At 59.5% G+C, this 25209-nt stretch overlaps 1 protein-coding gene across 5 annotated transcripts in view; it reads left to right on the top strand.

Moving 5' to 3' along the window:
* Positions 1-25209, top strand: part of COL7A1 (collagen type VII alpha 1 chain) — an 84018-nt gene that overhangs the window by 40791 nt on the left and 18018 nt on the right. For 4 of the 5 annotated variants that reach the window (XM_059716038.1, XM_059716036.1, XM_059716039.1 and 1 more), the window contains exons 50-94: positions 313-372; positions 815-850; positions 1192-1272; positions 1742-1777; positions 1880-1924; positions 2031-2102; positions 2185-2229; positions 3058-3084; positions 3175-3219; positions 3557-3637; positions 4076-4111; positions 4203-4238; positions 5051-5131; positions 5719-5754; positions 6190-6261; positions 7383-7427; positions 7707-7742; positions 8153-8188; positions 8870-8974; positions 9586-9621; positions 10295-10330; positions 11243-11290; positions 11504-11539; positions 12079-12210; positions 13751-13960; positions 14388-14414; positions 15070-15114; positions 16188-16259; positions 16957-17001; positions 17561-17623; positions 17790-17834; positions 18407-18442; positions 19377-19412; positions 19830-19874; positions 20740-20772; positions 21647-21709; positions 21814-21849; positions 22119-22199; positions 22744-22812; positions 23390-23425; positions 23844-23885; positions 23967-24011; positions 24126-24170; positions 24375-24410; positions 24805-24864. In XM_059716038.1, coding sequence (XP_059572021.1) covers positions 313-372; positions 815-850; positions 1192-1272; positions 1742-1777; positions 1880-1924; positions 2031-2102; positions 2185-2229; positions 3058-3084; positions 3175-3219; positions 3557-3637; positions 4076-4111; positions 4203-4238; positions 5051-5131; positions 5719-5754; positions 6190-6261; positions 7383-7427; positions 7707-7742; positions 8153-8188; positions 8870-8974; positions 9586-9621; positions 10295-10330; positions 11243-11290; positions 11504-11539; positions 12079-12210; positions 13751-13960; positions 14388-14414; positions 15070-15114; positions 16188-16259; positions 16957-17001; positions 17561-17623; positions 17790-17834; positions 18407-18442; positions 19377-19412; positions 19830-19874; positions 20740-20772; positions 21647-21709; positions 21814-21849; positions 22119-22199; positions 22744-22812; positions 23390-23425; positions 23844-23885; positions 23967-24011; positions 24126-24170; positions 24375-24410; positions 24805-24864 — 2469 coding nt within the window. Of the gene's footprint in view, positions 1-312; positions 373-814; positions 851-1191; positions 1273-1741; positions 1778-1879; positions 1925-2030; positions 2103-2184; positions 2230-3057; positions 3085-3174; positions 3220-3556; positions 3638-4075; positions 4112-4202; positions 4239-5050; positions 5132-5718; positions 5755-6189; positions 6262-7382; positions 7428-7706; positions 7743-8152; positions 8189-8869; positions 8975-9585; positions 9622-10294; positions 10331-11242; positions 11291-11503; positions 11540-12078; positions 12211-13750; positions 13961-14387; positions 14415-15069; positions 15115-16187; positions 16260-16956; positions 17002-17560; positions 17624-17789; positions 17835-18406; positions 18443-18617; positions 18654-19376; positions 19413-19829; positions 19875-20739; positions 20773-21646; positions 21710-21813; positions 21850-22118; positions 22200-22743; positions 22813-23389; positions 23426-23843; positions 23886-23966; positions 24012-24125; positions 24171-24374; positions 24411-24804; positions 24865-25209 lie in introns of all 5 variants that reach the window. The other variant, XM_059716035.1, reaches the window with a different exon arrangement.

The following is a 25209-nucleotide window of genomic DNA, read 5'->3' as shown; positions in this document are numbered from 1 at the left end:
GGCATTTGGATCCTCTCCCAAACCTTAGTGGGCAGGAGCCCCCTGCAGCCAACAGCCTGCCTGGGCACTGCAGGGGCTCTCAGCCCTGAAGCGGAGTGGGGGGCTTCTTAGGCTTGAGCCCAGCTGGTGGCTCAGGATGGAGGGTCTTCATCTCTATTGCTGGGCATCCTGCTCTGTGGTGTTTCAGTAACTCCTTCCTCTGGGCATACAAACCCACCCTTCTCTAGGGGCAAGACAAGTGGCAGCAGCCCCTCACCTGTGAGGTGCTGGGAGAGCTGCTTCTCCTCCTGACCTGGCTTTTCTCCATTCCAGGGCCCCATTGGATTAAGCATCTCTGGCCCACCCGGCCCCAAAGGAGAGCAGGGGGAAAGGGTAAGTCTGGTGGGTTGCCCGGCATCCCCTCCCATGGGGGCCAGCAGCCATGCTTCTGGGCCTCCTGGATGTCAGGGTGCTGTTGGCCAGATTTGGAGCTCCCTGAGGAGGGAACAGCTCAGCACGCATCCCCCATGCTGGTGGGGACGGTGACTGGCCCTGCCACCTCATATGGGCAGGATCTGCAGGTGAACGTGGGGGAGGCAGAGCCAGCTCTGCACAGGTCCAGCACCCCTGTGCCATTGTGAGGGCCTTTCCAGCCTCTGCACAAGAGCAGGCTCTGTGCACATTGGACCCTAGGATGTGGGACACAGCTTCTCTTGCCCTTGCCTTTGCCCCAGGAGCAGCCCACAGACAAGTGCAGCTCCCTGCATCGCTTCCTCTGACCCCCCTCGGCCTCTTCAAGGCCCCTCAGCCCCATTAACAGCTTCTTTCTCTCCAGGGGACTGTTGGCCTCACTGGCAGGAGTGGCCCCAAGGTAATGGCTCAGGGGGGCAGGGAGGGGGGAGCAGTAAGGATAAGGGGCTGTGCAGGCTTGTGCACCTCTCTGTCCCCCTTGCGCTGGGAATATGGCGTGTGGGTCCAGGGGTTGCTCTTGCGGGTCTTCTCTTGTGAGGGTTGCTGGGGGGGGAGGCCTCTCCCCCTCTCTGTCCCATGTATGTGGGCCAAGAATGTGGGTTTGTGCATGTGTGCATACAGCTGTGCATGTGTGAGTGTGTGCATATGTGAGTGCATATGTGTGTTCAGTGACACCCCTCACTGCTGCTGGCAGGACGCTGACTCCCTCTTTCCTCTCTGTGTTGATTTACTCTCACCCAGGGGGACCCAGGCGAGCCCGGTGAGAAAGGGGAGCTGGGGAAAGCAGGGTCCCCTGGGCAGCCCGGCCCACGAGGAAAGGAGGTAATGGGGAGAGGCCGTGCTGCAGGGGGGTGGGGGGCCTGGCCTTGCAGGGTGCGGTGCAGGCAGAGGGGTGCTCCTGGGGCAGTGGCTGGGGCTCAGCCTGTTCCAGCAGCAGAGAGCCCCTTCCTGGCTGCAATGATGTTGCACCTCCAGGCTTAGTTTCCATGGTGATGCTGGGCCAGATTGCCATGGCAACATCAAGAGGCCCTTCTTGACAGACATAAGGTCCTGTGCATGGGACCTGAGAGGGACACAAAGCAAGGAGCGGGGGCACCTGGCTGGGGGAAGCAGGGGCACCTGTGTGGAGCCCTGGCAGGTTTGCTGGGTCTGGGTCTGCCCCAAAGGTGGGGAGGTTGGTAGGAGGGAAGAAGCATCTGTGTGCTATGGGCAGCTCCATGCCTGGTGAGCAGGGAAGGTAACAGCATCTTTGCTTCCTCTCCCCCTGGGTGCTGGTTTGTTCGTGCCATAGGGTGAGCCTGGTGAGAAGGGCAATGAGGGGACCCCGGTAAGTGCCACCCCTCCCTTGGGGCTCTCACTGCCCCTCACCTGCCTCATCCACTTCACTTCCCCTACCCAGCCTCTCACCTCCCATCTCTTTATTCCCTAGGGTGAGTCGGGGCCTCCAGGAAAGCCAGGGGACAGAGGCGCCAGGGTAAGTAGAGGGGGACCTCTGGTACAGCGTGTGGGGGAGATCATCAAGACCTGTGGGAATGTGCTGGGGTTTTCAGGATACTGCCTCACCTGCTGTCTCTTCACAGGGCCCTCCAGGATACCGTGGCCTCCCTGGGGAGAAGGGTGACCAAGGAGACCCAGGCGCCGAGGGCAGAAACGTGAGTGTCGGGTGCCCAGCCCACCCCTGTCCCCAGCACCAATGTTTGCCCCCTCCTCACCACATCCTTTCTCTTCTCACAGGGCAGTCCTGGAGCACCAGGGAACAAGGGTGACCATGGGGACCCGGTGAGTAGCTGTGACCATCTGCGCTACTTTATCTGGTGGGAGCATGTGGTGCCTGGACTGGGACAGCCCCTTCTCCTGGGGGCTCTGCCACAGCCCTCACTCTCCACCCCAGGGGCCAGGGTACATGGGCACTGCTGTGGCTCACAAAGCATGGAAGTCTGGGCCCTCAAACTTGGGCCTGGCTTGTGCTTCTTGAAGCCTCTGAGAAGAGTTGTGTTGAACCTGGGTCCATCATACCCTTGCCCCATGGACGCAGGGGCAGAGATACCCTGAACCATGCGGTGACCAGCTGACACCAGCCTGCCTCCCATGCTTGCTGGCCCCTGCACAAGACTTGAGCCATGGGGGCTGGGACTGTCAGTATTTCCCTTCCATCAGAAGTCACCTTGGGCTGTGGGCACTGCCTGGTGCTCCCAGCTGCTGGAGTGTGTGTCCTCGGTGTCAGCTCCTCAGCCAGTCTCTAGCCTCTGGTCACTGCACAGTCAGGCCTGGCTGGGCGGCGGAGGTGCAGGGGCAAAGTGAGTGCAGGGAGCCTGGATGAGTGGCCCTCTCTGAGCCCCCAGGTTGGCTGTAGGGCCATCCCCTGGGACATGTGAAGCTTTGTGCATCAGAGCTGTGGAGCTTGGGCACCCTGCTGTTCCCCAGCTTGCTGGCTGCCCCACAGCTCTGGTGCCATGCACTGGGGGTGGGTCTGTGCCCTGTGGAGCTTGTGTTGGGGCCTGTCCCCTCTCACATCCCACGTGGGATGTGGCTGTATCCTGCCTGTGTGCCCTGGGTTGTGGGTACAACAGAGGCCTCTACTGACCCTGTACCTTTTCTCCTTTGCAGGGGCCACCAGGACCCCCAGGACGAGTTGTAAGCTTAGCATTTCTTTGTCCCTTCCCTGGCTGTGTTGGCTTGGTGCCCTGGGCCCTGTAGTGCCTGACCTCTCTTTCTGCTCTGCAGGTTGATTCAGGAGTGCCAGGGGGCATTGGGGAGAAAGGCGAGAAGGTAATGTGGTGGTGAGCTGGGTTGGGGTGGGAGTGTGGGGACAGCCCAGCCAAGAACCCCCGGGCTCCAGCTGGCCCTGGCCCCTGCTCTGCCTGCTTTGTGCTCAGGACTGCCTCATGGAGCATTGTTGTGCAGCAGAGACAAACAGCGCCACTCACCCTCCCTGCCCAGCTGGGTTCCCCAAGTGGCATGGCAGGAGTAGGCTGCAGGACAGGCCCCCACTCCTGCCCCAAGGGGCTGCTGCCAGGGGAGCAGAGGCACAGGTCCACTTGGATGGATGCCCTGAGCAGCTGTGGTCCCTTGTGGGAGCTGCTCTGACTGGCTGTTTCCCTTACAGGGAGACCCTGGGGATCCTGGAGAGGATGGGATGAAAGGTGCGAAGGGCGAGGCTGGGTTTCCTGGCCCGCCTGGAGAGAGGGTAGGTACTGGCCACCCAGCAGCTGTCTGGGGAAATGAAGTGCCTTTTGCCTGAAACCCCTGCCTGCCAAGTGCTGGTCAGAGGTGGGGCATGGGAGTCTGGAGGGGTGGGATTGCACAGGAGGGGGCAGGAGGGACTGGGTGTGTCATGAGAGGAGATAGCTTGTGATAAGGGCAGGGGTGACTGTGCTGGGGGCAGTAAGCTTGGGGAGGATGCTGGGGTTGGGTCTCTCAGGGAGGTGGGGTGCACATGGGGGGGCCATGGTGGGAGCAGGCAGGGGGCCAGGTGCAGGGCAGGGGAAGGAGGTTGAATCTGGGGTATGGCTATTAGAGGCAGTGAGCGTGTAGTCGGCATGGAACACGTATGTCAGGGGAAGGCAGGCACTGGCCTGCTCTCCTCCCATCCCCCCAGCACAACCATCTCTCTCTCCTTCTGCAGGGAATCGAAGGCCCCCGAGGTCCCCCTGGCACGCGGGTGAGTGAGTACCCATTCCTGTTGCTTGGTGCCCACCTGCAGCCCCGTCCCCAGACTCTAGACCCCCTGACTTGTGCTTCCTCCCCCACAGGGCGACCCTGGAGACAGAGGCTCCACGGGGGAGAAGGTAAGAGAGCCCCTTTGGTGCACTGCAGGGAGCTCTGCCATGGCCCATCCCCATGTCCAGGTGGGGGGATACAGCTGAGTTCAGTACCAGAGGCTGGCTGGAGGACACAGAGCAGGCAGGGCCCATGCCTACTGGGGGAGGGGAGGAAGGGAGGGGTGGACAGGCATGCAGCTGGAGTGCCAGGACCTGGTTTGCCCTACTGTAGCTGCAGAAGAGCCTCTAAGCCTGGGAGAGGAGGTGTCTGGAGACCAGGGTGATGTACGGGGGGGGGGCGGTCAGAGCACAGGGCACCAGCTTGGACTGGGGGTAGTGTGGAGGGAGAAGAGTGCCTGGGTCAAGGTGGGGAGTAGGTTGGCATTTGGGTAGTGAGGAGAGCAGGCTGTGGAGGGGCCAGAGACTGGGCAGGGCTGTGCAGTGGCCAAGGAGTCAGAGCAGGAGGCAGGGGCAGAGTCCTCGGTCCTGGCGACCCAGTTGTCTTGTCTGTTTCAAGCTGAGTCCCAGGCAAATGTGGCCTCTGGAAGCAGCTCAGAGGTGAGCAGGCACATTCCCAACCAGTCTCAGGGGCCCCACTGCCTGGGGCTGGCTGGACCAGGAGAAGGAGGTGGGCTGAGATGGGGCCAGGCAGGCGTTGTGTTGGGAGGATGTTGCCCTGGCTCCTGCCACCTTGACATACTCCTGTTGTTCCTCCAGCCTGGTCACTGATGCCCATACTCCACTAGGTCCTGTGCTGGGCTTTGGGAGTCCCCAGCCAGGGCTCTCAGGGGAGCAGGGAAGGCCTCAGTGTAAAGCCTTCCCTTTCTGTTCTCTTGCAGGGAGAACGAGGCCCCCCAGGGCTGGATGGCCGGAATGGGTTGGACGGCAAACCCGGGCAGATGGGCCCCATGGGGCTGAGGGTAAGTGTGGCCTGCCCTCGGTATTTCCCCCCAGCAAGGCTGCCCCTTGGCATCCCCCACAGGCAGAGCCACTGGCCAGAGACAGCCAGGTCCCATGAGGCACATGTACACCCAGTAGTGTGATGTGCCCCAGTGGCAAGGCCAGCAGGTGCCCAGAACACTCCAGGGGACTCCTGGGCTGTCTGTAGCAGGAGCTGCTGCCCCCACTGTGAAGGTTGCTGCAGGGAGGGGGAGAAAGCATCGCCCTATGGAGCATTTCCTAATCCTGCTGGTGCCCCTGCAGCCAACCCTGAGGATGGGGGGACCTTGGTTTCTGGGACACTCCCACCTGTTTTTGGCCAAGGGTCCGTGTCAGTGCTGGCTGTGCTAGTGGCATGATGCTGCAGGGACTATCGGTGCCTGTGGCGTCAGCCACCATATTGCCCATCAGGTAGCCTGAGCCAGGTCGGAGCTGGTCTCTTGCTGCTGTCAGGTCCTTGAAATTTGCCAGGCCTGTCTGGAGCCTGCAGACAGGAGCATTTGGGCCTCAGACTCCAGGCTGAGCCCTGCCTCACTGATCAGCATCTCATTCTCCTCTGTTCTTCTAGGGTGACCCTGGCAAGCAGGGGGATCCTGGTCGAGATGTAAGTACTCTAGAGCTGCAGGGTGCTGGGGTACACATAGCTCAAACACTCCTGCCTTTCCTATAGGACCCCCTCCCTCCCCCCACGTCTGCTGCATGAGGCTTCCAGGAGCAGGCGCAGGGCTCACTAGGGCACAGCTTTGGCCCTCTCCCGATCAGACTGGGGTTTCCTCTAGTCCCAGGTCCTTCCTCTGGTGCTTTGCTGTGTGGTGAACTCCTGAGTGTGGTGGAGATGCCTGTCCTGCAGAGACCCCAGCTCCTGCTCCCTTGCCTCCCTTCACCACGCACCCTGTGGGCATTGCTGGCCCAGTAGGGCTGCTGGTTCTCTTCTCCCTTTTCTGTGCAGCTGCTGTGTCTGCTGTCTCCTGTCCAGGAGAGGCTGGGGGAGCTGCCTTGCTCCATGACCTGCCAGTCATCTGTTGTATTCTCCCTGTAGGGGCTGCCTGGCCTGCGGGGGGAGCAGGGCCCTCCAGGAGCTCTTGGCCCCACCGGACCACCAGGCCTGCCTGTAAGTAGATTGAGTGGGTTTCCCACCCCCTTGAGCTGTGCTTCCACCCTGGGAGGCTCCCAGGTCACTCCCTCTCTGCCTTGCTCCTCACCAGGGGCTTGGTCATGAAGCTGCTGCTCCTTCCCACCCTTGCTTCCTCCCTCCCCACCCCTGCTGTTACTACTAGGATTCTTTTTGCCAGAGACCCCCAAGGATTGACACGGCCCATTGTCCGATTTTGTATCAAGTGAACTTTAATAGTAATCCCTATGCTTTATTACAAGCTACCTCCTTATACTACAACCTGGCAAGCGGTTCCTTTAGACATTACACCAGCGACCTTCAGTGGTACAGGCTTCAGATCCTCTGCCGGGTGTGTGGGATGTTAGTTTCTGTATTCCTCATTGTTCAAACAAGAATCCCAAGGTTGCTCGTGTCTCCACAGGGTGGCAACACAAAACACACGTGTTCCTTTGTTTGTCCATCACTTTTGTAATTTTTCTCATTCCAAAATGTCCAATCCCCTGGCTCTGTGCCAATTGTTCCTTATGTGGTACACCAATCCCCTGGCACTGTGCCAGCCACATTCCTCGTAGGGAAATTGTTATGCCCTGCTTGCATAGTCCCCATCACAGTACTTGCATCTCCCAGAGCCACAGAAGGTGCTATGTTCAATTTTGTTGCTTAGTTCTGGGAAGGCCTGGACTATGGCTAAAAAGCCTTCGCATAACTCAGTTTCCCTGCTACACCTGCCTGCCACCTGGGCCTGAGCAAGTGCTTTGGGAGACAGCAGCCCTCTTCCCTGGAGGCCAGTCCCCATGGCCCATCCCTGTGTCCTGAACCAGCTGCCCCCAAGGTCTCCTGGCCCAGGGTCTGGTCACCTGGCTCTTCCTGCTGTACTCAGCCATCCTCTGGGCTCTCAGCAGCCCTGTTCATCTCCTCCACATGCTGAGCCTTGAAGCCTAGCTGCTCTCCTGGCAGGCTGGTGCAAGTACCCCAGCCCAAGTGTCTCTGGGAGTTGCTGCTCCAAGGTTGCATGTCAGGCTCCAGCTGCCTTGCTAGATGCCAGGAGAAGTTCCTTGCTGCTTCCCAGAGTATCTGGAAGGCCCCTGGCTCAGCTGACAGTTTGCATTTTCCTCTAGGGCAAACCTGGAGATGACGGAAAACCTGGTCTGACTGGGAAGAATGTGAGTAATGGACCCAGCCCCACAGGAGAAGGGAGATGCAGACTGGGGCACAGACAGGCCTTCCTCCTGCTGCCCTGAGCTCCAGCCAGCCCCCACACTTCCACCTGGCTTGGTCCTGACTGGCCCCCAGCTTCTCTTGCGTCAGGCCTAGGCGGAAGCGTGGGGTTCCTCCAGGAAGCCGTGTGATGCCCTGCTGCGGGTGTCTGAGCTGGGCTCTCCCCTGCCCCTGCCTGTAGCCTGTGTGGTACAGAGCTTTGACTGCTGGTTCTTGTCCTCCAGGGAGAAGATGGGACCCCAGGAGAAGATGGAAGGAAGGTAAGGAACTCGGGGACCTCCTTCCCCTGGGCAGATATGGGCATGGTCCAGCATGTGGGGTCCCTGGGAGACAGATGCCCCTGCTCCTGGCTGGACAGCTGCCCCCAGCCTCCACCAGGCCCTTTGTATCATCTGTGTCCCTCTCAGGGGAGAGGGCTCTGTCTCCTTTGAACAACTACTTCTCTGGGGCCAATGTTGTAGGCAAGAGGGCAAGTTTAGGGTCTGGTGCTCCCTCCTGCCCCCTTGGACCTTGGGCTGGCTCCAGTGGCAGCATGGTGGGAGCCAGACCCTGTGGTACAAATCCCAGGCTGGCCAGGATTTGTGAGGGGGGCTGGGGCCCTGCTGGCAGCACCTGGCTGTATTGTTGTCAAGTGTTCCTAAGCTGCTTTCTCTTGGCTTTTCCTGACTAGGGGGACAAGGGAGAAGCTGGTGCTCCTGGCAGAGATGTAAGTGCTCTCCATTCCCTGCCCTCCACCCCCAGCTGGGCCTAGGCTTGGCTCAGTTGTGAACTCCACCTACCCCCTTCATGCTTGGTGCGGGGCCTCCCAGAGTTGCCCATTACACTCCCTTATCCTGAATACATATGATTAATGGCCCTTTTCCACTGTTGCCCATTGCAGTCGGGTATGTCACTGGTCTGGAGCCAGTTGCAGGCCCAAGAGCAGTGAGGAGGTGGCTGTGCTCTGCCAGCTCTGCACATCTTGCCAGATCACCGCCCGCTGTCTGTTGTGTTGTTGCCCTCCTATGCATAGTGGCCCATGCCCTTTGCCAGCTGGCAGGGGTCGGGGTTGCATCCACAGGCTTTCACACTGTCTCACAGGAGTGTGTGCATATGGAGACCTGTTGCTGTACCTAGCTCAGACCTGAAATGAGAAGGGCTCTAGATCTGGTTCATGAGCTGCAGCCTGGGGGTGGGGGTTGTGGGACAGGCACTGGTGGCCCTCTGACTCCACTGCTCCCAGGTGCTGCCTCCACCTTCAATAGGCAGTGGCTGGGGCAGGAAAGCTGGTGCCTTTCCCTGGCAGCCCTGGGCATGGTCACCCTTTTGCCAGCCATGCGATTATCAGCAGTCACGAGGCCTGCTGGGGTCAGCATCAGGCAGTGATGCTTCTGTTCTGTGTTGGCAGGGTCGTGAGGGTGTCAAGGGTGATCGAGGAGGCATTGGGGCACCCGGCCCCCCAGGACCACCTGGCCTCCCAGGCGTACCAGGGCACGTTGGATCCCCAGGCCAGGTACCTAACCCCAGGCAAACCCTCTCAACAGCACAAGCCAGAGGCCCAGGTGTTCAGGGGACCTGTGTGGGACAGATGGGACCAGAGCTGTTGTAGATGGGAGTTGCAGCTCCCGGACAGGAGAATCTACTCTGAACGGAACCCAGGCATCCTGGCTCTCTGTCCCTCTGAAAGCCACCAGCTGCCTTTTGCATGGCTGAACTGGGAAACAGGCCTGTCCACAGCAGGTCCCTAAGCCTGCCGATCTAGGTAGCAGAGGGAAGTCTCACATCCAGGCCACAGAGACTGGGGGCCCTTCTCTAACCCCACAGGGTGTGACTGTACTCTCATGTCCCTACCCTGCCACTGTCCTGCCCTGTGGACTCCTCACTGTGGGATCACCTGTGTTGGAGGAGGCAGACCTAGGGGCAGGGGGAATCCCAGCCCGGGCTGGTCCCTCCTCTCAGTCCTGGCATTCACTCCCCTCTGCATGGGCCCCTGAGCTGTGGGCCCTCGACATCCTCCTCCCTCCAGGTCTGGGCTGTCCACAGGTCTCTCTGGCTGCAGGGAAGCCATGCTCAGCCCTGCACATCAGCTCCAGGGCTTGACTGGGGCTCTTCTATACCTTTCAGGGCACACCGGGCCACCCGGGGCCTTTAGGACCGAAGGTAAGTGTCTTCCTGCCACACACCATGGTGCTGCAAGGCAGTGGTGATTCCAGCTGCTAACGACCCAGCCTCAGGACAGTAGCTGCTCCTGGCTCCCTGGCAGTCCATCTGAACTGTCAGATGGGGTGGGAATGGCTTCCCAGAGAGTACCTGCTGCCAGGCCCTCAAGGGTCAGAGCTGGCTAGTACAGACCCTGTGCCTGGCTTCCCACATGCCTGTTTGGCCTGGTGTCTTCTGGGCAGTTCCCTGTGGAGGAGCAAGGCCTAGCAAAAGAGCCCCTTTGGGGGCCTCAGTGGAGAGTGGTGGGCTGGTGTGGGAAGGGGTGTGGATCTTTGCTGATGTTCAGCCCCAGATGCTGTTCTCTGGGATGCCTCAGGACAGTGGGGGCTCTGGGCAAGTCCCAGCTCTGGTCCATGCCTGGCCCAGACCTCAGGGAATCTTTGAGACAGCAGAGATCTCTGACATAGGGCCAGCAAAGGGCAGAGCACTGGGTCACAGAGTCACCTCTGCTGTCCAAGGAGAGGATGCGGGTATCTGACCTTCCCCAGGGCTCCACCAGGCTACATTCTCTCGGTCTTACCTCTTCCATGGGAGTCGGAAAGAATCCCGTGTGGCACCCCATGTTCCCATCCCTGGGCTGGCAGGGACCCTGACTTCTCTTGCTCTGTTTCAGGGGGACCGCGGGGACCGTGGACCCAGTGGAGAACCAGTGAGTGCCCAGTGGCGCCAGCTTCATCAAGTCTGCCCCTGCCAGTGGTATTGGTGCTTTCAGGGCACAGAGTGGGGAGCCCACAAGCTGGGACAGGGAGCCAGGACTTCTGGAGCAGCCACTCCACAAACTGAAGACAAGACTCCTCTCACTTCCCGTCTGCTCCCTAGATGGGCCTCCCCATGCCAGGCATTCCCTGGGCGGGGGGCGGTGTTTGCCAAGCCTCCCCTTGCAGCAGAATAGTATTGTGTGTGCTGGAGACCCCTTTCAGCATGCAGCTGGTGGGGTGCTGCTAGGGAATTAATGCTTGTGGATGCAGCAAGACCAGCCTGGACAAGCACAACCCTGTGCAGCACTGTGTGTTAGTGCTGCCAGAACCCAAAGAGGCCCCTGAGAGCACCGGTAGCTGCCCCAACTGGGCTGCACAACCTGCTACTCGGATGACTTTGGGACGCAGGCCTTGTAAGGCAAAAGCCTGCAACACTGTGGAAGTGGGGACCCTGGGAAGCAGCCATGGTATGGGGAGCAGGCCTGGCTGCGAGCTGCCAACACCATCCCCCTGGACGATCGCTTCCACTGTGTAGCTCAGTACAGTGCTCCCTTGGTGCTGGATGAGGTGTTGAGCAGGCTGTCATGGCAGAATGTGGATCCTGTCTTGAACTGTGTAAAGTGGCCATGGTGGGGTGAGGGTGAGCCTCAGTCTGGGTGACTCCAGCCTCACACAGCTGACCATGGAGTGAGGTCTTCTGCCTCCAGGGGGCACAAGTCTGTCTGCTCTACACACCCCATGTTCACCCAGTCACTCTGCTCCGGCTAAAGCTTAGCCAGGGCAGCTCCCTCCACCCTGATGCTGCCAACACTGAGCATTTCTGTTTTCACTTGGCCTTACTTTCCTTCTTTCCCTGGCCATAGGGGAATCCTGGGACTCCTGGACCACGGGGTGACCCTGGGTCAACACAGGTGAGTTCCTTGATGGGGGTGATCCTGCACTTGTCAAAGAGGGAAAGCCACTGACCCCCTCCTCCCAGGGTGACCTGGGCATCTGCTCATCTTTCCAGCTTCGTCCTTGGGAAAGACAAGGGGTTGATCCCTGGGGTCGTGGCCCACAGAGGGAGTGGGGGCCTCCTGCTTTCTGCCTCCATGTTGCTCTCATTCTTTCCTTCCCTTTTCTAGAATGTGGAACGTGCCCTGGAGACCTATGGGATTAAGGTACAAAGCAAAACAGCAGCCAGGAGGCATCTCAAATGGGGCACCCACTTTGGGGGAAGTAGGGGCCTGTCCCCCTGGCCATTGGTGATCAATGAGCCCAGGCTGGGATGGGCAGAGAGGGACCAGGTGCTGTAGGGATACCACAGACCTGGCTGAGGGCTCTTGTTGGAGGCCAAGGCCCAGGGAGATGGCTGCCTGAGAGGGAAGCCAGAGCCATCAGGCATGGTGGGGCGTGGTGCTGGCACCTGCCCATTACACTGGGCAGGGGTTGAAGGAGCGGCAGTCACATGGCAGTGATGAGGAAAGCCAGAGGCTCTGGCAGGTGGCCCCTGGCTCCCAGCAGTGCCATTGTGGACAGGTGTATGGCAGGGGTAGGCTGTCCCTGGGGGGTGACATCTTCCCTGAAGGTTGTCAGGAGTAATGCATGGGCTCCCAGCAGTGCCAGCACACCCTGCCAACCCTGCTATAACCCAGCTGCTTGTTCCATGCTCCTCCCATGTGCACGTGTGACAAGAGGATGCACTCCTCTCTTTCCAAAGCTTTCCTTACTCCGAGAGATCCTGGGAACCTATGATGGGAGTAGCGGTTTGATCCCACCCTTCTCTGAGCCACGAAGAGGCCAGAAGGGTGATAAAGGGGATGCAGGTGATACAGGATCCCCAGGGAAAGAGGTAAGAGGGGGAGATGCCTGCAGGCACTAAGGCTGCAGAGAGAGGAAGGAGTGGGTGAAGTGTTCATCAGCCAAGAGTCCTCTGGGAGAATCAGCTGGGAAAATCCCACCGGCCTCCTTGGGTAGCTCTGAAACTGTCCCCCTGGCTCCACTTCAAGTCATGCCCAGCCCCAGAGGTGGAGCTGCTTGGTGTCCAAGCCAACTATGGCTCAGGTTCCTCCATGGGAGAGGAGCCGCTGACCTCTCGGCCCCCTCTCTTCAGGGCTGTTTGACTCCATCACACCTAGATGGAGGTTCCTGAAATACCAGCAAGGCTTTGGACTAACAGGCACTTTGGTTCTTCCTGCACATAGTGGGGGGGGGTCAATGTCATGGCTCTCCTGTGCAGCTGCCTTCCCTCATATGGGCTCTTCAGCTCCACCAGGCTTCTGTACACCTGTGCCAGGGCCACAGCCCATACTGGGCTTTCCTGGTTTCCTCCCTACATGTAACGCTCCCCTGGAACCCAAGGGCTTTGTGACAGGGCCCAGATAAGGTGCTTCTTTATGAGGGGCCTGTCTGTGCTGCTCAGATCACCAAATCCAGGGAAGCAGAGCCGGAAGGGACCTCCAGAGATCTAGTCCATCCCCTGCCTGAGCAGGATCAGCCCCATCCAAACCATCCCATACAAATCCATTGTCTAACCTTGTAGCAAAACGACACAGTCAACCATGACGCAACACAACATAGAACCCCCTAACCTGCCATGGGTAGACTTGCCATAGGTAGCCACAGGTAGCAGTCGGACCATGGCAGCCACTGTCCTGCTTCTGTAAAGATTGTTAGTATACGCTCAGGAGATCCCAGGTAGAAAGCCATGCTCCCCACTGCAGAGGAAGGCAAAACCCCCATAGTCTGTACCAATCTGACCATGGAGTAAAATTTCTTCCTGAATTTAAATATGGCAATCGGTCTGGCCCTGAGCAGAGAGGCAAGACCCTCTAGCCAGGAACATCTGGGTTTAGGTCCCAACAGGAGCACCAGCACACCCCGGTCAGTCCCCATCCTTGGCTGCAGCCAATACCCATTGCCCATGAGGAAGGCTTAAAAGCTCCATGACATGTAGCGGTGGGGGAGTGGGAGGGGAGAATGCTATTCCCCAGCCCCCTGTGGCAACCAGCAAAGCCCAGAAAGTGACGCTTCCAGTGTTAGGGAATGGCAGGCTCCATTGCCTCCCTAGTAATGGGTAGTGACTCCATGGCTCACTAGCCACAGAGACTGAACTGTCCATGCCCCTTGGGCGGGGTCCATCCAGTCCTGGGCTGAGGCCCATTGCTTGGGGCAGCCTATGAAGGAAGCGTATCTCTGCACTTCCAGGCTGACATGTGGCTCACAATGCATGTGTAACTCCAGTGCTGACCAGCCAGCCCCAAGGCCTGAGCTCCCCATCGCAGCAGCAAGAGCCTGCCAGGACAAGGCAGGTTCTGGCAGGGCAGGGGCAGCTAGCACTGTAAGTGGTGGACCTGGTGTCAAAGCCAGTTGAACTGTGCTGTTTTCTGCAGGGCATGAGGGGCTTCCCTGGAGAGAGAGGCCCCAAGGGGGACAGAGGAGACCAGGGTCCCCCCGGCCCTCAAGGCCCCGTGGGACGTGCCGTCGGAGACCGAGGTCCAGAGGGGCCTCCTGGCCAGCCTGGGGAGCCTGGCAAGCCTGGAATCCCTGGGGTGCCTGGCCGGGCCGGGGAGCTCGGGGAGGCTGGCAGGCCTGGCGAGAAGGTGAGCAAGGCTGGGAAGGTTGGGGAGAGGGTTGGAGTGGCAATGGCTCTGCAGGGCCTGTGAAGGTCTCTGCTGTCCAGGAGGGGCTGAGGGCCTGCTGAGGAGCCTGCCTCTCCCTGAGGCACTGCTGGTTTTGTGAGCCCTGGCTTCTGTGGGTGATTATCAGTGCTGTGTGCATGGGGGCAGCATAGGGAGTAGGTTCTTTCTGCTGAGGCTGGCATCGGGAGTAGATGGTCTCAATGAGCAGGCTCCCAGTTCCCCTCATCTCTGCCAGGGGAGGACCTCAGCTGCCTGGCAGACTCTGTATGGGCCCTGTCTGGGTGGGAGTCAAAGTGCCAGCCTTGCTGTGCCTGCCTCCTGGGGACCTGAGAGCAGAGCCACAATCTGGAGTTGACTGCACTGACCCACCTCCACCTTTGCTTTGCAGGGCGAGCGGGGCGAGCGGGGCGAGCAGGTGAGTGAGGCTGGTGCCCTCTGTGCCATCCCTGTGGCTTGCAAACGTGCCGTGACCTGGTGGGGGTGACTGTGTGCCTGTGTGTGTGTGCACGCATATGTGCATGCCCATGCATGCATGCCTGAGTGCCAGTACAGACTTCCGGTGCTTAGGTTCTTACCTCTGACATTCAGTGATGGTGACGTCTAGCCTTAGGGCTGTAGTCCTTCAGCCCCCGGGCAGACACATGGTGTCCTGAACTTGGGACACATTGCTGAGCATTGAAGGCTAATGGCTCCCAGTGAGAGCCCCAGACCTCACCCTGTGGCCAGAGCCCTGGGAGCTGGTATGTGCAGTAGTGGGAAAGATTTTTCTAGGGGTGCTGGCAGTGCCAGTCTCTAGCTGGGCTGGCCTCGTGGCTTCATGTGGGGTCTGGGAGTAGAACATGCTGCAGCCACCCTGCAAGGGCATCTCTGACTGCAAAAAGGAAGGTGTCTGGGGCCTTGGGAGGTGTCCAGAGGACAGTTTCCTGCCTTCCCAGTTCTCCCCACTGTGGGCTTGTGTCCCAGGGCTGCCTGCGCTTGGGCTCAGGCTCTGTGGCTCTTCATCCCCTGGGACTGGCTTCCTCTCTGTGCCCTCTGGAGCTGTCCTCTTGACCTGTTTGTCTCATTGCCAGGGCAGAGATGGCCAGCCGGGTCCGCCCGGGCCCCCAGGGCCCAAGGTGAGTGATCCTCCCCAGCCTGGCTACTCCCTGGCTGGCTTCAGGGGCCGGGAGGGAATTGAGAACCTGTTGTGGGCACTGTGTTTGGCTCTGAGCCATCACCTAGGAATTTGAGACCCGGGCTCCCTGGGCTGGTGGGATGACAGCTGAAAGACCACGTACTGTGTACCTGAGAAACTGAGCACCCTGTGGCCACCTATCACACCGCTAGCCTCACTCCAGCAGATGCTTAGATCTGGACAGCTGTGCCCATTGGGACTGGGCTGGGGGAGGAAGGGCCGGCAGGGACAGAGCCAGTGAAGGTGATCCCCTGTGATTCAATGTTATTGCCCTTCAGTTCCCCCCAACCATTGGTCCTCTCCATGTTCTGTGGCCCTGTGTTCCCATAGGGCCTTGCGCTGCTGGTAGCTCAGACAGGTACCAGGAGAAGCCACTGCTAGTAGCCACAAGGCCACTGGCTGCCCAAACTGGGAAACAGTTGTGTCCCAGGACACAATGCACTGTGTCCTGCCCTCTGCCACCACTCCCGCCCCGGCATCTGGCAGGATTGGCTTTGCCCTCAGACCTGTCTGACAGGATCAATACAGATCTTCATGGTCGTGGATGACATCCCTATTCCCTGAACCTGTCAGTGCCACCAGCTTCCAATTTCTGAATGTTACCTTCAGGGACCTGTCCTGAGTCCCTTGAGGTTAGGTCTGGCACAGAGCATGATGGAAGAGTGTGCCCTGTTGCCTCCAAGGTACCACCAACCCCTCTCCACCCCAGGCCTGGGGCTGAACTGACTCTCTGGGCAGCTTCTGGGTCATAACTGTGTCTCTGAGTCATAAGTGACTACTTATGAGCCTATTATGCTCTTTTGTCTAAAGCAGCTGGGTCTGGCCACTGGACTCGGTGACCTGCCAGCCTGGCCTGCGTGGCAATTCCTGTAGCTGAGCAAGAGCCCTGCTGGGGCGTCAGAGGGTGGGCAAGCCCCTGCTAGGAGAGCAGACTCCCTGGGAGAGCTCCGGACATGGGGGAGCTGGGGCACTGGCAGCTATGGCTGCCCCTTCTCACTTTGCTCTTGCCTCCAGGCAGATGTGATGGACGGCAGTCTCTCAGGCGTTCCAGGGGAGCGTGGACCCGCTGGACCCAAGGGAACAAGGGTTAGTGCCAAGGAGAGTCTACTTTGTGCCCACATGTTACAGCTGTCCCAGTCAGGGCTGCCAGTTCTTGAAATAGACCCCAGGCATGGCAGGAAGTGGAGTGAGTGGCTCTTCCTTCCCTCCGGGTTCACCCAAGAGCTGCAGCATGGTGCCAGGAGGGCCGTGCTGCTGCCATCCAGCCAGGTGGGATGAGGTCCTGCATCTGCAGCCTTTCTCACAAGAGCCTGCATGTAGGGCCTGCCGTCTGGCAAGGACATTCTGCCTTCCTGACCCCCTCTTGGGGCAGCACAGCCTCTGCTGAGCTCCTAGGGTGTTGCTGGGTGGTTTGGAGTCCCCAGAGGAGCTTCAGGGCAGCAGGAGAGGAATCTCTTCGTGTGGGCTGTGGCAGAGCTGTAGGGCTCGGGCCTGTCCCAAACCAGGGCATCCAGCATGGAAAAAAGTGCACATCACCCCTGGAGCCAACCCATCACTTCCTCTGTCACTAGGGGAGTAACAGCAGGAGGAGGCTGAGGCTGTGCAGACAGCAGCCCTGCCCCTGCTGGAGGTGGGGTTGAGGTATGAGCTGGCACTCACAAGTACCGGAAGGTCAGAGGGGCTGGAGCCCCGGGAAGGTGCCTATGGGTTAGATACAGGCTGGGAGCTGAGGAGTGGGGAGCTGGGCCAGGCTTCTCCCCATTGACTGCTGTTCCCTGTGCAGGGTGAACCCGGTGCGGACGGCGAGAGGGGACCCAAAGGAGATAAGGTCTGAGTATAGTAAGTCTGCTGGTGCCTTCTCTTCTGGCTGCGTCTCCCTCACAGGCATCTCATTCCTGGCACACCTGACTCTCTCACCTTCATCTCACCCTCTCTTTGCTGTCCTTCCTCTTGACCTCATTGGTGCCCACAGGCCATGGGCTGGGTGGCACCTTGGGTGCCCAAGGTGGGCATGGACCCCCTCGTGTTCCCTGAGTGAGTTCCTCCGGGGCAGGTGGGTGCTAGTGCATGGGGGAAACTGTGTACAGGCAGGGCATCTCAGGCCCAAGACCTTTAAGCCAGCAGCTCCCACAGACACTCACAGTTGGAGAAGGCTGCCTTGTACTGTAGGGCCCTCGCATAAACACAGTGTGTGTGTGTGTGCACCCACGCCAGGCATTAGGGATGCTCAGATACCCCCTTTTCAGAGACCTAGAGCCCTGCTGTCTCCCAGAGTATCTGAGCAGCCCTAGAAAGGGGGACTCCAGGGTGAGCTGTGGCAGGGGCTCAGCAGGATGACTCACTGTGACTTGTTGCTGTACGTGATGTGCTGCACTCCTGATTTTCAGGGTGACCCTGGGCAGAAAGGAGAGAGGGGAGAGGCTGGCGAGAAAGGCCGGGATGGCAGCCCGGTGAGTACCACTGGGATGAGCTGGGTGGTGGGTCAGGAGCCAAGGCTGGCCAGGCCCAGGGGGGCTGGATTATCAGCCACTGTGTGCAGCCCTCCGTGGTGCTGAGGAGCAGTCAGCACCTTGCTGCCTGCTGTGGGCTGCGTGCTCATTGCCTCATCTGCTGCAGGGCCTTCCAGGAGAACGAGGCCTGGCGGGGCCAGAAGGGAAGCCGGTGAGTATGGGGGCAAGTGCCAGCTGGGAGGGGTGGGGTGAAAGGGAGGACTCTGGAAACCAGGTGCCTGGCAGGTACCAGATGGGAGGCAGCTTGGTTTGTTTGGGGTGCAGTCCAGAACCAGCATCTCCGCATCATCAGACCCAGCCAAGATCCTCGTTCCCCAGGAGATGGCTTCCTTGAGGTGCCCAGGAGCCCAGCACAGCCCCTTCCTCAGACTCCTCATTTTGGGCAAGCTCAAAGCCCCCCTGGCCACAGGGTGATGAGGTGTCCTTTGGCACCACAGGGGGACAGGCTGCGATTCCAATGGAGCTGCCAGCCAGACAGACCAGGGAGCCCTAGACCAGCTCCTTGTGTTTCACATGCTCTATCTGTGTCTTCCATGCCACATGGGCCGGAGCAGGCACAGGGCTTTCTGCTGCATCCCCAGGCACCCAAGTGCCTGCACTACCCTGGAAGATGCCCCCTGGACAGCAGGCCCTCCGCCCCAGGGCCACCATGCCCCCTCCCTCATGCCCCTTTGTGCTGCCCACTCATGCTGTTGCCATTTTGTGTCCTTCCCTCCCATCCAGGGCCCGCAGGGCTTTAGGGGGCCACCCGGCCCGGCTGTAAGTAACTTCCGCAGCAGCCTTGGTTCTGGGCATGGTCTGCGGTGCCTTCCCAAGCTCTCTCTATCTTGTGCAGCTCTGCCTTGGTGGTGTGTTCGCAGGAGGCCAGGCCTGGCCTGGGGCTGGGGCTGCTTTGGGGGCGCTAATCCCCTGGCTCTGAATTGCCTCTTTACAGGGTTTGCCCGGCTTCCCTGGAGTCCTGGGCCGACCGGTAGGTGTTGTCCCCCCACCCCTGCATGCAGCCAGCATGCCCCCCTCCTGTGGTTTTCCTAGCCGGAGCTGTTTGCTTTGGGAGCTTGGTGTGGGGAGGCAGATCCATTCCTCCGGGGGTAGAGCAGAGCCTCTGACCCAGGAGATGCAGGGTCTGGTGCTGGTTCAGACTCAGGAAAGTCTCCTGCCCATTCATGGGCCTCAGTGTTCCTGTCTGGGGCTTGTGACACCGCTGCACCTCCCCGGTGTAACTGCACACTCCAGGTGCCCTGAAAGCCTTGGCGGGTGCTGCAGAGAAGGGTCCAGAATAATGGATTTACCAGCCAGCTCCCTGCATCCCTCTCTGCCTTTTCCCAAACAGTGCCCTAGCATCCCTGCTGCACTCTCGCTGCAGAATCTGAGAAGCAGCAGGCGGCCTGTGTCTGGTGGTGGGGAGCCCCCGGGCCCAGGTAGGCTGGCCCCACTCATCACATGGGCAGCATGAGTGTAACTCCGTCAGCCCTGCTCCGTGGGGTGGGAGAGCTGGCTCTGGGGCAGCGCAGGGGCTCTCCTGGCAGGGAAAACACTGGTGCCAGTTCAGCCACTGCCCCCTTCTCAAGCTGTCAATCTGAACAAAGCCCAGAGCCCTGTTGGCCCACCTGAGCCCTGCACGGAAAGAGGTGATCAGCTCCCCCTGCCCCAGGGTTCTGTACCCAGCACTGACTGTCTCTCTCCTTTCCTGCAGGGCAGCCAGGGAGAACCTGGGCCACCAGGCCCCCCTGTAAGTACATGTCACTTCCTGCACTGAGCGCTGAGAATGGCTGTGCCTAAATTCAGTGCATGTATTGAATTGGCAGCTGTAATGATGGGAGGGGGACTGTCTGGGGGGTACCCAGACACCTACCCTGGCACAGGGATCACATCAGGAAGGGGTATTGCGACGTCCGCCCCCTGTGTGAGCTGGCATGGGCAGGTGTCTCCACTCTATGTTTCCTGCATGGCTGATGCTGCAGCCTTCCACAATACTGGCAAGGTCAGGGCTGGGCAGTGCCAAGCCCAGCCTGCTAACCAGGGTGCAGGTGGGTTGGGAGTTCCCACACAGCAAAGCAGATGAGAGGCTGCTGGTCACTGTGTGCACTCTGTTCCTGAACATTGGGGCTGGCTGTCCCAGGAGGTAACTGCCCCTCATTTCTTGCAGGGCCCTGCCGGGCTGTCAGGTGCTCAGGGCCCGCCTGGAATAAAGGTACGTCTTATGCCAGGTGTTCAGTCCATTGGGGGCTAAAGCCTCTGCCTGGAGTCCACTTGCCCATAGTGAGCTCAGGGCTTCTCTGACGGGCTGGGTTGGCCCAAGCAAGCACTGTCACTGGCTATCAGAGCACGGCTTTCACCTCCCTGGGGGGCCACTAGGTTCCACACAGGGTGCATGGGTGAGGTGCAGCCCTGTGGACTCTGCGTTCACCCCCCTGCAGAGCTGCCAGCTCCAGGCAGAAGGTTACACTGCCCCCAGGCCATGGAGGGTATGAGGTGTCAGCACTCTGTGTGTGTGTGTGTGTGTGTGTGTGCACCTGTCTCCTGCCCAGTTTGCTTACTGGAGAGGTGCTTCCAGTGGGTGGGTGGCTCCAGGGGCTCTGGCTCCAAGCAGGGCATGGGTGCCATGCCCTTGAGCCCACATGGCAATGGACAAGTGGTGCCACAGCCTCCAGGTCTCGTGGGAGCTGGTGAGAGCTTTGGTTCCAGAGAACTGGAATTGCCCTGTGCGGCTACTGGACTCCTCCTGCAGGGCAAGGACTTCCCCAAGACCAGTGCCCCAGTGAACCCTATCATGCCCAGCTGCCAAATCCAACCAGCCTTCCTACATTGCAGCAGAGCTTTAGGGACCTGCCTGAAGGGCACGTACCTCTCATCATCCTGGAGCCCCAAAAGGTCCAGGAGTAGGCCATAGGCTGCATGCTGCTGCAGCTGATGTTGGCAGGCCCATCTCTGCTGATGTCCCCCTGAGCTGCCCACAGCTGATGTGACCAATCCTGGGGCCTACCCTCAGCTCTGGGCCTTGGAGCATTATCTCTGCCAGGGGTGGGGGATCCTAATGCCAAAGTTTCTGTTTGCAGGGAGATGTGGGTGAGCCTGGTGCCAGCATCCGGGTGAGTAGCTAAGCCATCCCAACCCCTCTTCATAGCATCCTAAAGAAGTCAGTCTGGAAGGGACCAACAGTCATCTAGTCCAACTCCTGCCTGAGGCAGGAGCAGCCCTATCCCAACCATCCTGTACAAATCCATAATCTAACTTCCTAGTAAAACTACCATCAACCCTGAAGCAATGCAAGACATAACACCCTAACCTGCCACAGGTAAAGCAGGGAGACGATGGCAGGCAACGTCCTGCTTCTGTAAAAGGTTGTTAATATACAGTTAAGAGATCCTAGGTAAAGGTCCATGCCTCTGCCACAAAGGAAGGCAAAGCCCTCACCATCTGTACTAATCTGGCCATAGGGTAAAGTTCCTTCCTAACCCCAAATATGGTGGTTGGTTAGACCCTGAGCAGAGGGACAAGACCCTCTAGGCAGGAACCTCCCAGTCCCAAGTCCCAACAGGACCATGACACATCCCAGTGAAGATCCCCAGCCTTGGCTGCAACCAACACCCAATGCCTCTAAGGAAGGTTTAAAAATACCCTAATGCATGTAGCAGAAAGGGAAAGAGGAGGCACCCAGCAAAGCCCAGGAGCCTGGGAAATACCCATAGTTGAACACAGACAAAGCTGTGCCTAGACCATGCCCAACCAGTGACTGTCCAGCATCTTCTTGAACACCTCCAGTGATGGAGAGACCACAGCTTCCCTCAGCAGTCTGTTCTACTTGCTCTGACCCTAGCTTGGTCTCAGGCAGGCATGGACCTCTCTAAGGGGTACAGTCCTGCCATGACAGGGCCCTTCCTTTTGGGCTCCGTGGGTACTGTTCCCTGCTGTCCTGAGGGGGCAGCTCCCACTGCTCTCTGATGTGCATTCCTTCCATTGCAGGGCCTGCCTGGTCCCCAGGGCAATGTCGGCCTCCCAGGCCCACCAGGGCCCCCTGGCCTCGTGGTAGGTAGTAGGTGTGGAGCAGGAGTCATCTCCATGCTGCACCCCAGGACGGTGGTTTCCGTTCCTCCTTCTCTGTGTGATTCCTGCATGTGTTTGTTCAATAGGGACCACAGGGCACCCCAGGACTGCCAGGACAAGTGGTGAGTTTGACACGGTCCCTTCCTCACGGGCATGGCTTGGCTGCTGGCCCGCCCTGTGTCCCACCATTGCCATCCTGGCTCTCAGTGTCTGCGTACCAGGCCCTGCTGGCAGAGCAGGCAAGGCCCTGGCACCCTCTTGCCCCATCAGTGGATGAAGCTCTCATTTCCATTCTCGGGGTCATGGAAACTCAGCAGAGGGGCCAGCTCTGGTGTGAAATGTCTGCTCTGCTGGCCCCAGTTGCTCCAGTAGCGTCCTTTCTGTTCCCTAGGGGGAGAGTGGAAAGCCCGGCGTGCCAGGCAGAGATGGTGTACCAGGGAAGGAGGGAGAGGCAGGGCTGCCAGGAAAAATGGTACGTGTCTGAAAGGGGCTGGCAGGATGGGCTCCTGGGGTACCAGACGCTCGTGGGGAGGGCCGTGGCAGCCAGGCTCAAACTGTTCCCATCACCTGGGTTCCCAAGTGACTGCATAGGTTGGAAATGCTGCATCCCATTACACTGGGTCTCACCCCCACTGTGCCCTGGCTCTGGACTCTCGGGGTAGTCTCCTGCCTCGGTGAGGCCAGCTCCAGGTGGAAGAGACAGGAGGGCCCTGTGCTGCAGGCTACAGACACAGTGCCAACAGCCTGGCTGGTAACCTAGGGCTGTGTAGCTTTGCCAGCGCAGCCTGGCACATGGGAGGACTAGCAGGATTGGATGGGTAGGAGAGTGCAGACAACTGAAGTCAGCTCTCCCATGGGATTGACCTCTGAGGTAATACCCGCCTCCCACAGGGGGGATGTGGTTGCAGTGGAGCAGAGGGGCTGGAGTGGGGGCAGGGGGTGGGAAGGTGGGGCAGGGCAGCACCCATCCCACCTTCCTCAGGTCAAGCCTAATGGTCATGTGGATTGTGTGCCAGGGCGTCCCGGGACCACCAGGCCCTGCTGGACCCAAAGGAGAGCCAGGCAACGCTGGGCCTCCAGGGCAGGTGAGTGAGATATGGTCTCTCCAGCTTATTTTTGCAGCCTGCAGTGTCATGGTACCAGCTCCCTGCAGGCTGTGGGAGTAAGACATGCAAGACCCAGCCCTGTGAGGTGGGGTGGGGCCAAGCCAGTCCTGCCATGGCTTTGGAGCAGACGTTCCCCTCATGCCCCTGCCTCCTGTGGTTAGCTCCCTCCCCACCCGTTGAGCCCAGCTTCGGGGCAGGTGGAGCCAGGGGCCTGCCCTGCTCCCAGCCTCGGGTAGGGGTGGTTTAGGGATGGGCTGTGGGGCTTGGAGATCATTTCATCCTCTCCTGCTGCAGGAATCCTTAACGCAAGTCCCTTAGGGAAAGGGCACCAGGGGCCTTGGATCACTGTGTAAGCTTCTAGCTCCAGGCCTGGAAGTGGTAGGAATAGCCCCAGGGCTCAGCTGTTGCAGTCACTTTGCCGATATGGGGGTGTTACCCTCCTTGTGCCTAAGCCATGGTGAAGCAGGAAGGTTTTGTGTTCTGCTTCATGCCCCATGGCGAGGGAGCACTCTCCAGCACCACTATTGTTAAACATCCATATTTCCCCTGTCTCTAGGGCACTGTCGGGCTTCCTGGGATGAAGGGTGAGAAGGTAAGAGGCCTGCTGGGGGCTCACATGATAGAAATCAGTATGGGAAGCTTTAGTGGGGGTAGGAGGACAAAGAGCCAGGGATCCTGGGTTCTGTTGCCCTCTCTGGCCCTGCAGGTGCAATAGTAATATTGTGAGTGGCTAAGAGAGGCCAAAAAGTCAGGGGGGCTTCAGCAGCCTGGAACAAGTCAACCCCTCACGAGCCCACGCCTGGCAGGCTGGAGACATGGTGCTGTGCAGCCCCTGTGTTCAGGTGTTACCTGAAATCTGGCCGGGATCGGGGCCAGGGAGCTCTGGAGGCAGCCACGGTGGGAGGAGGGTGGGAAGCCCAGGGCTTGCATTGTAGGGGTGCCGGGCAACCTGCACTCTGGGGACACAGTGGGGTTGCCACAAGTGCTGACCCTTGTGTGTTTCTCTCTAGGGTGAGCCTGGGCAGATGGATGGGGCCCTGCTGGGTAAACCTGTAAGTAGATCTTTCCTGCACCTTTCCTCTCCTGTTCCTCCAGCCCCTGCCCCAATAACTACTCTGATCTCTCTTCCGCAGGGTCCCAAGGGTGATCGAGGCCTACCTGGCCCCCGGGGTGATACGGTGAGGAACAGTCCTGCCCCTGCAGGGGCCCCTCTCTGCTCACTGTCTCCCCATGAGTATCTGACCCAGTCCATTTCCCATTGCTGAGTCTCTGTCTCTCTTCTCTTCCATCAGGGGGAGCCTGGAAGAGCAGGGGAGCCTGGAGACCCTGGGGAAGATGTAAGTACCATGCAGAAGGAGGGCAGGGATTTGGCCAGAGATGGGGATAGCAGAGGCCAGGGTTGGAGGCAGGTGGTGTCTTACCCCACTTCCTGCTCAGCCCCACACTGCATACAGGTGCTTTTAAGCCCATGTGTTGGCACACGTGTGTACAAATGTACAGCATTGGCCTCACTGTATTTTTTCATGTTTGTATGTTAACAGGGAGCCAAAGGATCACATGGAATCAAAGGGGAGAAGGTGCGTGTACCCCAGTCCTCCCGAGCTGGAGCATGGGCACCCAGAGCCCACCATGACCAGCCGGCATGACCGGCTAGTCTGAATAGGCCAGGCAGGGCCCTGCTTAAACCTGGCACTTGTGGCTGTGGAAGTGACACTGCCAGTGTCCCCAGCCCTGGAGGGACATCCAGGAAACCCCTTCTCCAAGGCCTATTCAGTCAGGCTGCCAGCAAGGAGCAGCACCTGCAGAGCCGGCGTGGCTTGTGACATGGGCACTGCCCTGCTGGTGGCTGGCCTATTCCTACCACCTCACTCGCTGGGAGCCAGTGTCAGCCCCTCCTCACTCCCACATACCCAGGGCCACCTGCCCAGTGTGCTCACGACCTACCATTTCTCTTTCCCGTGCTCCATTCAGGGTTCGCCTGGGATCGGCCTGCAGGGACCCCCTGGGCAGGACGGGCCTCCTGGCTTGAAGGTAACCTCTTCAGGAGCTTTGCTAGCCCGGGTTTTGCACAGACAGTGTTTACAGAGCCACAAGGCGAGACAAGGAATCCGGACACCTGGGTTCTGTTCCTGATGCTGCCCCTGGCTGGCCCCTTCCCTTCCCTTCCCCTGTGCTCGTCTCCCTGTTGAACTGCTGGGTTCCTGGCACTGATCTACCTTTCCAAAGCACTTGCTTGGAAGATGACACCCCCCAGAGACCCCCAGCCAGGGAAAGCCCGTGACCCCTTGCTACTGCACAGGGAGCAGGCTATCAGGCTTTCCCTCCCCTGTCTCAGCCTTCATCCTGCCCCTTACCCTGCCCTCCCTGCCCAAGCCC

The sequence above is a fragment of the Alligator mississippiensis genome, chromosome 12, assembly GCF_030867095.1.
Source record: "Alligator mississippiensis isolate rAllMis1 chromosome 12, rAllMis1, whole genome shotgun sequence".
Taxonomy (NCBI): Eukaryota; Metazoa; Chordata; order Crocodylia; family Alligatoridae; genus Alligator; species Alligator mississippiensis.
Note: the sequence above shows the minus strand (reverse complement) of the source record. Positions and strands in the feature narration are given on the sequence as shown.